The sequence below is a fragment of the Carya illinoinensis genome, chromosome 4, assembly GCF_018687715.1.
Source record: "Carya illinoinensis cultivar Pawnee chromosome 4, C.illinoinensisPawnee_v1, whole genome shotgun sequence".
NCBI classification, from domain to species: Eukaryota; Viridiplantae; Streptophyta; class Magnoliopsida; order Fagales; family Juglandaceae; genus Carya; species Carya illinoinensis.
Window position 1 is genome coordinate 18,040,345 of NC_056755.1, and position 13,841 is coordinate 18,054,185.

Below are 13,841 nucleotides of genomic sequence, written 5' to 3' on the forward strand. Positions count from 1 at the left end.
AGAAGTGTTTCATTGCACAACTCTTACGACGAATTGCATGATTTGACAATTTTTCTTAAAAACCCATTTAGTATCAAAGTGTATAAAAAACTTTTTCCATAATACTTTTTTTAAATTTATCTATTATTTCATTAAACCTATTATACTGTGTAAGTTCACATGAATATCTAAATGAGTATGACATTTATTTCATCGACATAATTATTCTTAGTTTTAATATAACTCGATTCATCATTTTAACAAGTTTTCATAATAGTTATGAATATTTTCAAAGACATAATCCATCAAATTATTCAGAAACTCAATATCGTTTTCGTAAGGAATATTGAACATCTAGTTAAGAACTCTTATATTTTCTTCAACTATGTCAAGCATCATTCCTTTGCTTACTTGGAGCAAATAATTTGAAAAAATTGGATATAATCTTGTTCACATATTCTCATTTAACTTAATCTTACTCAGTGTGGTCCATAAGTATAAGGAAACTAAACTGCCATTCATTTGTTCCTGTTGAAGCCTGCCCTATTGAAGCCTATTGAAGCCTGCCCTATTCAAATGAACGTAGAGCTAATGAAATTCTGTAAAACATAAATCCAATAACTCCGAAAAAAGGAAATCATAAGAAAGAGCAAGTCACCCTAGATTAGAATGGATTAGACATCCAATCTCAAATTTAGAAAGATTTGATTGATCAAAAAGCACAAGCCATTAAATTTTCCAAGTTTGACTAGAAAGCTGGATTTGGCAAATACAAATTCATGAGAAAGATAAATATTAAGACTCTATTTACAATCCCGTTTGGACATTATTAATGGAATGTAATGCCATTTAGATTAAAATATGCACTAAGTGAATTCCAGAATATAATGAATGAAACTTTTAGCCCATTCTCGCATTTTTCAATAGTATATATAGATGATGTCCTCATCTATTCAAAGTCAATAGAGGAACATGGGGAACATCCAAATGCTTCATTAGAAGTAATAAAAATAAACGAATTAGTTATTTCAACAACTAAAATAAAGTTATTCCATAACAAGATAAGATTCTTAGGGCAATATTTATGAAGGAATGATCTATTGGGTTTTGCTTTTTGGCCTTTAGTCCCACATTGATGGAGAATAAAAAAGAAGTAAGGCTTAAGGCCTATAAAAAGAGGATTAACCTCCTTGACTAAATGCACCAGTTAAAAAGCTTAACTAGTAAGTTTTGACTTTAGCAAAACACCCCTGCTGATTTTCTTTGTAAAAGGGGAAGATGTGAGAGTTAAACTTTTGTTAGTGGGGAAGTTTTGTGGGTGTATTTGAGGTGATGTGAAAAATTGTGTGACTGTAACAATTTTTCACATAGTGAATTTTTTTCTATGTCTGATAGTTTTTCTCATGTTATAGGAGTTTTCCACGTAATATCTTGTATTGTTATTATTTTTCTTGATATTCCTACAAAGGGTAGATCTTAGTAGGTGAATTTGGGAGGTCCAAATATTCAACAAGTGGTATTAGAGCCTAGGTTCCTTTTTAGTAGGGTAGAGCTTTGGTGTTGTAGTGTGTATACGTACTGTCTAAGGAGGTTATGTCTAGGAGATTGAATTTTAAGCAAGACCATTGTGACCCCTCCAATCTTTCTTGGGAAATTTAAAGTTTTGTTTAGAAAATGCGAATATTTTCTGGGAACTTACTTAGTGAGTACTATTCATTTCTACGATAAAAATTCATCAAGGTAATGTCATGAAGTAGGGATTCAAATCCTATCAGATTTGAGGTGGAGAAATTTGATGAGAGAATCAATTTTAGCTTGTGGCAAGTACAAGTCAAGAAAGTTTTGATTCACTCAGGATTACACAAGGCGTTAAAGGGCAGACTAACCCCTAAAGTCAGCAGTTATATTAGCATGACTGGTGAAACAAAGACCAAATAAGATTGGGAGAATCTAGATTTGAGAGCAGCAAGTGCGATACGTCTATACCTGACCAAGAATATTCTTGCAAATGTGCATTGAATATCTACGACAAAAGAACTCTGGGAAAAACTCAAAGAGTTATATCAGAAGAAGGGCGTCCTGAATCAAATGTACTTGAATGAGCAGTTTCATACACTGCGGATGAGTGAAGGTATGACTATTTCAAATCATTTAAATGTTCTCAATAGCATTGTCTCTGAGCTAGAATTTATTCGAGTTAAAATTAATGATGAGGATCAAGCCTTGATGTTCATCTGGTCTGTTCTATCTTCCTATGAGCATATGAAGCCTATTTTGATATATGGGAAGGAGAAAATAATTTTTTGTTACTAATAAACTCTTTTCTGAAGAGAGAAGATTAGGTGGTGGAAGAAATGATCCACCTGAGAAGTTAGTAATGGTAGTAGCTGGTAATGGGAAGATGAAGAACTCTATGAAGAAGAAAGCAGTTTGTTGGGAGTGTGGATAATTTGGGCACGTCAAGAAAAATTGTCCGAGAGTTGGAGCAGGTTTGGCAAGTGGGTCCAAGTCAGTAAATGGAGATACTGGTAATAAAACTAACGCTATGTCTCTCTGTGTAGAAGACGATTTCTTTTAAAAAGGGACACATACATCCTCATGGCATGTTGCTAATTTCTAAAAGTTTCCATGATAGATGATGTGTTAATGTTAGCAAGTCTACAAGTTTGTGCATACGCATTGGTTTGGCATTGATGCAGGGTGTGTGGTGGAAATTCTGTCAATGGCTGATGAATTTTCAGTAAAGTCAAACATGGAAATTACACAATAATTTTCAGTAAAGTTGTTTTCGACATGGGTCGAAGTGAAATATTTGAAATTGGTTTATTTTGAATGGGTATGCTTTTATGGTAGAGCATAATAGCTTAAGCTATGAAAATTTTCATTAAGGTGGAGTGTGGCTGTTGGACTAGCCAAAGTCATTAGGTGGAGATTGTTGCCGTTGGGTTTTACTTTTTAGCTTTAGTCCCACATTGGTGGGGAATAAAAGAGAAGTAAGGCTAAAGACCTATAAAAGGAGGATTAGCCTCCTTGGCTAAATGCACCAATCAAAAGCTTAGTTAGTAAGTTTTGACTTAAGTAAAATTTCTCTACTGGCTTTTTTGTAAAAAAGGAAGACGTAAGAGTTAAAGTTTGCTAGTGGAGAAGCTTTGTAGGTATATTTGGGGTGAAAAAAAAAATTATGTGATTGTAACAAATTTTCACATAGTGAATTTTTTCCCTGAGTTTGGTGGTTTTTCTATTATTTTGGAAGTTTTCTAAGTAAAATATTCTGTTATTATTATTATTTCTATATTTTTCTTGATATTCCTGCAAATGATAGATCCTAAGGGGTGAATTTAGGAGGTCCACATTCCCAACATGATCAACCCTATAGATAAAGCTATACAGTATTATGATAAATTCCAAAATCAGATCCTAGAGAAAACCCAACTCCAAAAACTTTTAGGATTCTTAAATAACATTTTAGAATTCTACCAAGATTTCACCAAAAGTGCAAACCTTTGTTTGATAGACTCAAAAGCAATCCTCCACAATGGACACAAGAACATACTTCCTTGGTCCAAGAAATTAAAAAAATATGTCCAAACACTACCCTGTCTTGGCATTCCCTCTTCAGATTCCTTCAAAATAATAGAAACGAACGCCTCTAACATAGGTTATGAAGGCATCCTCAAACAGAAGCTCAGACTTGAATCCCTAGAACAAATTTTCTAATTCCTTTCTTTCATATGTAATTCTGCTCAAAGTAATTATAGTAATATCAGAAAGGAAATTTTATCTATAATATTGTTTGTTTCAAAGTTCCAGCAAGTTATTTTAAACCAAAAGTTTTTAATAAGAGTTGATTGTAAAAGTGTAAAATTTCTCTTGGAAAAAGATGTAAAAATATATAATCAAAAGAAGTTCTTACAAGATGGTAGTCCATTTTAAGTATGTTTTGTTCTGATATGGTATATATAAAGGGAGATCAAAACTCAATCTTTGACTTCCTAACTTGTGAATTTTTACAAGGAGAAAATGAGTGACAAAAAAACCATCTTCCTCACAAAGTAAGAGTAAAACCAAAACATCCAAGAAAGAAGAGTTTGAAAAACTAGTTGCCATCCCTAAACATGGTATAGAATATTAGTCAAGTCTCTCCAAGTTATTATTTAGTCAAAACATATATCAAGTCCTCGAACCAATTGCAAGACCAACCCTTGGAGTAATTGCCAAATCCACCTATGAGTTTGCTTTGGCTTCCTCAAGAAACATAAATTTAAGACTATCCACCTAGATTCACTCATACCAGGTTTTGGATTTTGAAACTCAACCAAATACTCAGAGAATGGCTTATATCCCAAAAAACCAGTCATTATACATTCTCAAGCAGTATACAAGTAACCTATTTAGAATAGAATTTGATCAAATTCACATAGAAGATCGTAGAGACATAGCCAAAGATTTTTATCCTTTGAAATGGTATTTTGCCCCATTTCCCCCAGTTAAGTCTATCAAGTATTACAAGTCATTTCCTGAACAAACTAAGTCAATTGTTTTCAACCCCATCATGGACAAGTTTGACCCCAGTAGTCTAACTTGAAGAATCATTTAGTTATTATGACTATATGGAATTATGGTTCAAAGTCCTTCTCTAACAAAATGAGATCTACACTCATTCTTGATTTTACATCTCGACAACTCCTTTGAAAGTAAAATTTCATGTTGGCTTTTAAGATGGTAGACTACCTATGGCCCCGTCATGGAAATCTACCCGGAAGAATTAGTAGAAGTCATCAGACAGTTTTCTACTATCCTCTAAGTTGATAAACATGATTCTCAATTTCCTACTTCCCTCCTTTTCACCAATATAAAGTCTTATGAATACTAAAATGGGAATTTGTCAGAGAACAAGATACTTGAATAAGAAAATTCTATGTAAAATGGTGGGATTAGTTTCATGAGTTATCCTACAAGTTTAGAAAGAATTCCCATCACCAACATGACCAATCCAAGTTCCTTGCAAAAAAAAAAGGCCTCTCTACAGTCATGAATTCAGCCAAGACCGAAGTCAAAACAAAAGAAGACAATGTTAATCTTCTTAAATAAGCCCTGTTACAAATTGAAGGAGCACAAAATAAGACATCTTCAATCTCTTAAGCATCATCTTCAGCAAGTTCTAAACAAGAAAATGAGTAACCAATAAAGCTAAGCCAGAGTCGCACTCCTAAAACTAAGCACAATTCGCGACTCAAAGAAGTTTTCCAAGAAGCACAAGATTCCTATTCTCACCTTGTTGAAGATTTTTGACACTGAAAGAAGACAAGGTAAATGTAACAAAAAATCACGTAGCCTCACTACAAGAGAAGCGGGCTTTTGTGACCAAAATTTAATGACCAAAATGACTGTTTCCCACGGTTTTCGTAAGAAATAGTCATTTTGGTCATTAAAGTTTGGTCACAAAAGCCCACTTCTCTTGTAGTGCCTACACTATTCATAGAATGGTAAAATCCGACAAAAAATTATTCATAAACAGTATATTGTCTCGTGATCAAATTCACCTCAAGTCTACAGAAGATTTCAATACCAAAGATTATTGCTACAAGGCAATAAACTCTCGATACTAAGTCAAAAGCAAAATAATTTGACAAAAAAAAAAAAGGCAAGTGACCGATGCAGGAATCTTCAGAGTACTACCACGTTAAAGTGGAAAAGTAAATGATTTGAGAAAAGAAAAAGAAAAACCACAACTGGAGGAATCCACCAAGCATTCCCAGCTCCCAGCCCTATAAATGGGAGAATTAGTAAATGAAGAGAGACACAACAAAAAACACTAGTAACCAAAGAGCAAACTATGAAGAGATAAAATTATAGAGAAACTACTCTCTTATTTTCTTTATGTATCCCAATTCGTTTGAACCCAAATTAAATTTTGAAGTGATGTATTCAAGTAAAGCTTAAAGGTTGTAACTAATCTTGCTATTCTAAATAAAAGTAGAATTTCAAAGTATATCTATTGTTTACCTTCTTATTGTTCACCTGCTTTATATATTATGTTGATGTTTATTACTTGCTAAGTATTATGTTTACTATTACAAAGTCATTAAATTACTAAAAGCATCCATGCCTCGCCTCCATCAAAAATTGAAGTCTACTCCCACCAATTTAAAAATATCTTCCCTAACCTCCAAGATTATACACAATGTCATATGCAAACAAGTATCTTTTCCTATGACTGAAGATGAACTCCAACAATTCCATTTAAATTGCATGGTAGCCAAGCTAGTATCAGGGAAAAGAAGTATGGCATAAAAACATCTATATATTTTAATTTGAAATTTGCAGCTGAAAATTGTTTGACTACTCCAAAAGGCAGGTATGTGTGTATATATATATATATGTTTATTCTTCCCGATCAACTCTCTGACCCAGTGGAAATTCCAGTGGACTTGTTTGTTGTTTTGGGGCTTTAATACTTCCAACTGATGTCTATCGCGTCCACACAATTTTCAATTGATTTATACAGTTGTCTAAAAATTTTACTAAGATTCAGCAAAAGAAACTTATATTTTATTATTATTCATATTTATAAAAGCATTTATTTTCTTAAAAATAATAATATTCATGCAATTATACAACTCATTTTACAATCAATTCATGTGATATTGTCAATTAAAAAATATATACATGTTAATTTTATTTTTTAATTTAAATTCCACATTTTACATAATCTCGTTGTAAATGAGTTGTAAAAAGGTTGCGGCAAAAATGTGAAAGACTGTTAAAACGGTTGCAACTGAGACCATATGTGCTAAAAGAACTCCTCGAAAAAAATTACTTCAGGTAACGAATGTACGCATAATTCCTAGATTTTGTGCCTGCTCAAGCCAAACCTCAGAATGGGTGAGTTAGACGGTCCAGCATTTAAAATGTTCAACCCAAAATCCAGTTTGTCTTGAGATCGAACCTGCTGTGCTAATGAAGCAACACCAATTAGTAATTACCATATGAAGAATCTAAATGGGATCTTTTCTTCATTGATAGCCTAGAAAATTTAGCAACCAATTTGCTAATCTTGCTACTTCTTTTTTTGAAGAAAAATAAAAAAGAAAATTACTATGATTTATGGGGTTACAAGATTCATTATAAATCCACCCTCTGCTACCAACTCATTTGAAGTTCATTTTTGTGTACAAATATCTGCTATGAAACCTCCAAAACTGGCATTTACAGTGTAGCTCACATAGAGAAACAACCTCTGGGAAGATCTCCTTCTTGTTCAATAATCCTTAACCCTTCTCTTGGAAAATATGCATGACATAACAGAGCTGTCCAAGTTTGTAACTTTGTATGGCGCTTTTTTGGCTTTTGAAGAGATGAATTCAATTATCAGGGTAACAACAAATTGTATCCTGGAAGATCTTGTATTCTGTTGACGTCTTCTAAAGACAGCTCTCTTTCCAGCTGTGTCCTTGTTACCTGTAATACCTCCTGAACAAGTTGAAGTGTTCCAGGGTGTCAGTTATGGTAATAATTGGAACTTATAAACTCATTGGCTAAACAAGAATAGAGGAATGCTGAGCAAGTTCCCAGGAAAAAAAACAAAAGCAAGAACTTAAAGAATATATTAACTGGGCAAAAGAGAACTATATTGGACCTTGTTTGGGTCAGAAGAGGCGATGCCTGTTAGAGGGTAGGATTAAAGTCATCGTTATTATCCACAATTTATATAACAATTGGACAAGTTGGGGGATCTTCTCAGATAGGTCACCAAACATCACATGGCATGCCAGAAAGATATACTTTTCCAAACACTTAATCCCCCTTTATGTGGTGGACAAAATTCAACAACATGCTTTTTTCTGTTAATCATCCTTTATCTCTTTTACTTTCCTTTTAATGCACCTCTTTAGATGAAATTTTGAGACATCATTGTGTTGCTGCCAAACTCTCCGAGTGCATATTGTACAGATAAGGAAGCTGTGATCCTATATAGTAGGAAAGGGCCTGTGCATATTTGCAGCAGGAAGCTAAATTTATTGTTCCCAGACTGCAAATCTAAGGAGCAGTATCTATATGTTTGCCCTAACTTTGAACTTCTTGAAGAGAGAGAGAGAGAGAGAGAGAGAGAGAGAGAGAGATTCTACATTAAATTCCATGTAGGAAGCATGCATTGCAAGCCATTGAGCATCCATCATTTCGAAAGCAATACAAAATAATTCATCAAAGGCTCCTTCATCCTCTGTCATTGAGAATATGAAAATCATGCGCAATTGAAGGTCAGAATCAAAAACCAGGAAGCAGAATTTTTCCATTTTCTGAGGTAGATTTACCTCCTAATAATTTAATGAAATTGATCCCTGGAAGGCATCGTGGTTTAACTGCAAAAGAGACCAAAAATTGATCATAAAGCAATGCTTGAATCTTTTATTTTCCCATGATCTTATAGTCACAAAAAATGAGTGTACTCAAACTTGATGCATCTGTAGATTGCTATTAAAGGAAATAGGAAGGTAAAATTCTGTTCGCATTTTGGCTGCCAAAATAATTGAAAACATTAAAGAATGCTTTCTCGCTCTTATATATTTAAGCTTTAAAATAATGCCTTAAAATAGTCATATGCAACGCAAGTCTTAATTCTACGTTGTTTAACTGTGTTAGGAAAAATAGATTCAACTAAAATGAATGGAAGAAGATAGAATTTGTTTGTTGTTTTCACATTGTATACAAACAGTCAGTTTTAATGGGAAAAAATGTCAAGATAATGGTATCAGATGATGATCAAATTTGTCTACAAACCTGAGCTTAGATCCAACATCTGAATCAACATAAATGATACATTAATGCCAGCAACAGCAAATGGGTATTCCCAAGCTGCTCGCTTCCCTTCTTGCTTGAACAATAACCTATGGAAAGATTCCTTCATTTTGATGTTTAATATTATTAGTGATAACTTTCTTTGGTGCAAAGACTTCAGAAACCAAAACAAAGTGAATTCATAAGAGGTGGGGGAAGCAAGAAGACAGAACTTTGATAGTATAATATCCAAAGGGAAATAATAGAGAGAAGGCATACCGGATAAGTCCTGGCAAAGAACAGCAAATTCTCAAGGGATATAAAACCGCAACCCCTAAGGAAAGCATTACAAATGAGCCAAAATACTAATAAAATTTCTAATATTTCTTCTTTTTCATTTGTTTACTATTTATATAAAACTAAACAGATCCACTTTATAGCCACCAAGGCACTAGCAAAATTTTCATTTTGTTTCAAGTATTTTCCAGCTCTCTTATGGTATTTGTTTGGCAACATTACAACCAGGATCTAGACATCGAGATGCTTATTACATCTCCAATAAACCCACATGGGTTTTAAAGCCACTACCAGTATTGATCATGGAAGATGAAAGTCACAGCCTTTCTTGAAATAAAAGAGGAACCATAAATTTCATTCAAGCATCCCAATGGCTGCGAGTAATTAAAGTGAAACTTCTCGGTCCTAGTTAAAAACATGGTAGGGTTGACCCATTTTCATGTACCGACTATTCATGCTACTGAAGATACCTAATATCTTATCTTCATATGCTGATTACATGGAATGATTAATTAAAACACTTCATTCCTTCTTTCATAGACTCTCAAGCCACTTCATTTGGTTAACAGTTGATTTGTCAATAATAGATTGAAAAAGGACCAGCTAAAATGTAACCGTAGCTACCATTAAAGTGATATAACCCCACCTAAAGTCAGTTGATGGATTTGGACCCTGCCACCCCATATCTTTCCATTGGTCAGAAATTAAACCTTTGAGAGGAATATTTGGAAAGGCAGCATGCCACAATGTTTTGAGTGCTTCCTGTTAAAAACCAAGGATAAGGATATTACTGACACATTGTTAATAGTAATAACAAATCAACATGACAAAAAAGTAAAAGCTATACCCATGTGCTCCCAATTAAGAAACCAAGGGAGAAGACAATATATGAAGATATGGGAATGCGAAGTAACTGTAGCTAAACTAACTCTAACAAGAAATTGATGTTCCCCTTCTGTGTTCCTACTACTTCCTCATGATGAAAACCAATTCACATCAAGGATTTTGGATTTCTAAAACTAGTTCTCGAAACAGTAAACTGTAAGAGAGAGAGAGAGAGAGAACGGGAGGGCTTTTGCCTACAAGGGTTAAGTTTCTTGTTGATGATTCAGAAAGAAAGATGACAAAATAAATGGTAAGAATTTCATCAGAATTAATTTTAGTACACACATTGAACTCGATATTAGGGGATAGTAATATGAATAAACGAAAATAGCCCAAGCATCATGAAAAGTACTTGATGATCCAGCTGGGTCTCGTCAAATGGTACTTGTAATCGTTCTTGGAGCCTCTGAAGTCTTTGTTCCTGGTACCAAGTTCAGGAAAGAATACTGATAAGTTTGGGGAAGTTGAGAATGCCAACTAAAGTGAGATCAGCTAGCATAATTGCAAAGACCATCACAGCCAACCATAGATTGATATTCTAACAAGGAAATAATAACTCATTAATTTTTCAACTTGAACTAAAGCTGTCATGAAGCGACAGAAATTATTTTCAAAAGTTGAAATGTAGACAGGCAGGAATCATGCAGGAAATACTGCAATCTAACTTCAATTTCTTATTAAGAGATGACTCATGGAAGTGCTTTCTCTGTTAATAAACACAAGATTAGAAGCAAATGCAGCCTAATCAGAGAATGGAACAAAGTACTCCACTGACTTTTCTATTTACCTGAATAGGACTCAATGAGTAGTCAATAAACTTCACATGACGCTTGTTGCTCGAGCGGTGGAAGAGTCCTCCTACCCATGATCGCGGTCCCACCATAGCAGCTACAACCATCAAATGCTGATCAGTAACAGGATTAGCATTTAAGATGAACTCAAGCCCAAAAGAATAATTGGCATTCAAGATGAACTCTGTTTTCTTCTTCCCATCTAAAAAAAATATAGAAAGAGTTAATCTTGAATGCCAATTACCTCTTGATCTAATGACATCCCATTCCAAGAACCCTCAATGCGTGAGGTCAAGATATTCAGTTAGTACAGGATATGAAGCGTAGGCATCAAGCAAATAGTGAAATTCCATGCAATTGAATTAAACAAATTAAAGACAGCTAATTCATTGACTTTTTATAAAACAACAACAGGAAGGGTAAAGGAATCCCTACTCACCAAAACATTGAGTCAACTGCGTTATTACATGAGGAGAACTATGTGACCATTCATGCCCTTTATCACCCTTCCGTCTCCAATAAATTTCATCCTGGTCAACCTAGATTTCAGTTTTTAAATAACCTTTCAGTATAAAGTAGATGCAGAATACATGTGACTGGACACAGCAGAGTGATCTGCTCAACTCACATATAGCTCTCGTACAATAGGCTGACATTTCATCATGTAATTTGCTAAAAATCAACAACTATGAGCCAAATAATACGAAGACGACAACTTTAAGTCTTATGCCCTGGTTTACCAACATATAAAATCACTAAAATTGGACAAGTAAGATCCAAATACTATGAGGAAAACAAATGCAGTAGTCTTGTGCCAAGGTTAGCAAACAAACACAAAAAATTGAGCTCATGATGAAGACAAGTGGCTTTGGAACTTTATAGGGTGCTGAATTTCTAGAATTCCAGAAAAAAATGAAACTCAAACAACCAAACAAAAGAAATAAGGCAGTTAAAAACTAAAGTCAGACGTTCAGTAGGTGCTAAGTGAGATAGACCCAGTCGGTATCATAGACAGAAAGTGCCACCAACGGCAGATGAGTTGTTTCATACAGGGTACAAAATAAACCAAATTAGCAAATGAGATTTGTGTCATTACGATTCCTAGGAAACCAGAACAAAGCAATCGAATTATAGCAACAAAAGCCAATTCGTGTTACAGGCAGAAAAGCAAGCAACAAACAATTGCAAAACTGATTATTTCATAACTTCAGACGTATTTTAATCAGAGGGCACAAAAGCATTACTAAGAGACATTAGTAACAAAGGCAATTTTTAAGCAAATGATCACTCCTAAGAGGCTTCTAAACCCTCAACATTGCCCAGAAATCAATCCCGAAGGACCTGTGGCGAGAGAGAGAAAGAGGGATAGAGATGGGGTTTACTCTGTGAAGAGAAGAACAAGAAGGAAAGCATTGTCTACGCCTCCTTAATCTCATGAGGGGACCGAAATCAACAATGAAATTCTTTCAAGCATTTTAACCCAAAGAAAAAGGCCTAAAGACAGTTTTTGAAGAAAGGGGTGGCATATCATTGCACCCAACTCATACTCTCCTCCTATTTTCAACTCCAATCATTTCAAATCCCTATCTTTCTCCCTTATTCTTCCTCTCTACCCATCACAAGAGAGAGAGAGAAAGAGAGAGAGACTCATGAAACGGAGTGACGTATAAATACAGGCATAACAAGAAGGCCATAGTGAATAAATTTAGTTGGGAAATGAAAATATTAAAGCGCAATTAAAGGATCACTTTTACATTACTTTGCTATTGCAAAAAGCTTTTCATGTAAAGAAGATTCAAAACTTGGAAAAAGTGGAGCTGGGTATCTCTCCGCATAACATCAATAGGCATACAAGACAAAACTAACATACCCACGATCGCACAAAGAAAGAAAGTTAGAGAGTCAGAGACAGAGAGAGTGCAATGCAGGGCAAAAAGTCATACGGAAAAAGTACCAGTTATGGCATCTGAGGCAGCATGTTTGTGGTGATTGTATTGGGGATGAGGCGGGGTCCACTTGGAGAAAGGAGTGGGACCAGAACTGGTAAAAGGAAAGAAGAAGAAGAAGAAGAAGAAGAAGAAGCAGAAGAATGGAGACGGGGGTGAAGGGAGAAGAAGGAAGAATGGCATTTTTCTTATTTTCTCCAAGTGATTCTAACATACATACAAACACAACCGTTAAGATGGGGTGTATTTCCGAAGGAATGTTGAGGGCATGTTTTGTCTCTCTGCCATGGCATTGAAAACCAGCCAATCTCCTATAAACCAGGCTGAACCGTAGCGCTCGGGGGTTGTTTCTTTGTTCTGTTTTGTCTTGTCCTCCCTGGCCCTTCACCTTGGCCCATCTGCTTGCCAACGTAAGACATCGTCAGCATTATTTGGAGCTGATTGCATCACATCAACAACATAAGTTTGAATTCGTCCTTAAATTTCATTTTATCATAATTTGTGGGATGCTCGTCTGGTTTTTTTCTCTCTCTCTCTCTTTATTTTTCATTTTTCCATTTCTGTTCTCGGTCTCTCTTGGTTTTCTTTTCACTCTTTTAGGTGGTTTGGGGAAGTTTGATACTTCCTCAATTCACAAAATGGAATAATGGAAGATGAGTGTTAAATCATTATACTGCGAGTCCGGCCCCATCCTTTTATGTAACAAATAAATTATTGAAAAATTATTATTATCTTAATCAAGAAATTTTGTAAAAATAAATTAATAAATTAATAATTTGATATAGTATGTTAAATTATACAAATATTTTTTATTATAAAATAGATTTAACGTATTATATGAAATCATGTCAACTTATGAATTTAATTTTATGAAATTTTTTCATAGTTATAGTACTTCTCGTTTTAAAAAGATGACGACTAACATTTTCATATTAGAAATCTTAATTTTTTAAAAATAAAAATAAAAATTTTGATATGATATTTGAAAAAAAAAAAGAAGAGGATTGCACTTTGCTTTTCTTTAGGTTAAAAGCAAATCTAATTATGTTTTATTCCACCAACCATAACCAATTTAATGGGGCCACATATATACCACCCAATCTAGAGTTGGGTTTTGGTTTTATCCACCAATTAGAGAGTCATATCTTCTTATTTACACCCTCAA

The 13,841-nt window shown here is 34.3% G+C and overlaps 1 protein-coding gene across 6 annotated transcripts; it reads right to left on the reverse strand.

The window, feature by feature from the left end:
• Positions 1–7,325: 7,325 nt before the first annotated feature.
• LOC122306867 (ELMO domain-containing protein B) lies at positions 7,326–13,049 on the reverse strand. Of its 6 annotated transcripts, none has more exons than XM_043119395.1 (10): positions 12,685–12,825; positions 11,170–11,269; positions 10,727–10,827; positions 10,292–10,360; positions 9,701–9,816; positions 9,037–9,091; positions 8,761–8,881; positions 8,295–8,342; positions 8,109–8,203; positions 7,326–7,452 (listed from the first exon to the last, which is right to left on the reverse strand). In XM_043119395.1, exons 3-10 carry the CDS (start codon positions 10,820–10,822, stop codon positions 7,351–7,353), a joined length of 702 nt encoding a protein of 233 aa, XP_042975329.1. In that variant the 5' UTR covers positions 10,823–10,827; positions 11,170–11,269; positions 12,685–12,825; the 3' UTR covers positions 7,326–7,350. The 6 variants fall into 6 exon arrangements, with proteins under 6 accessions (XP_042975329.1, XP_042975331.1, XP_042975330.1 ...); XM_043119397.1 differs by having other exon boundaries at positions 11,170–11,260; positions 12,685–12,821; XM_043119396.1 differs by lacking the exon at positions 12,685–12,825 and adding an exon at positions 12,601–12,683.
• Between the last annotated feature and the right edge of the window lie 792 nt (positions 13,050–13,841).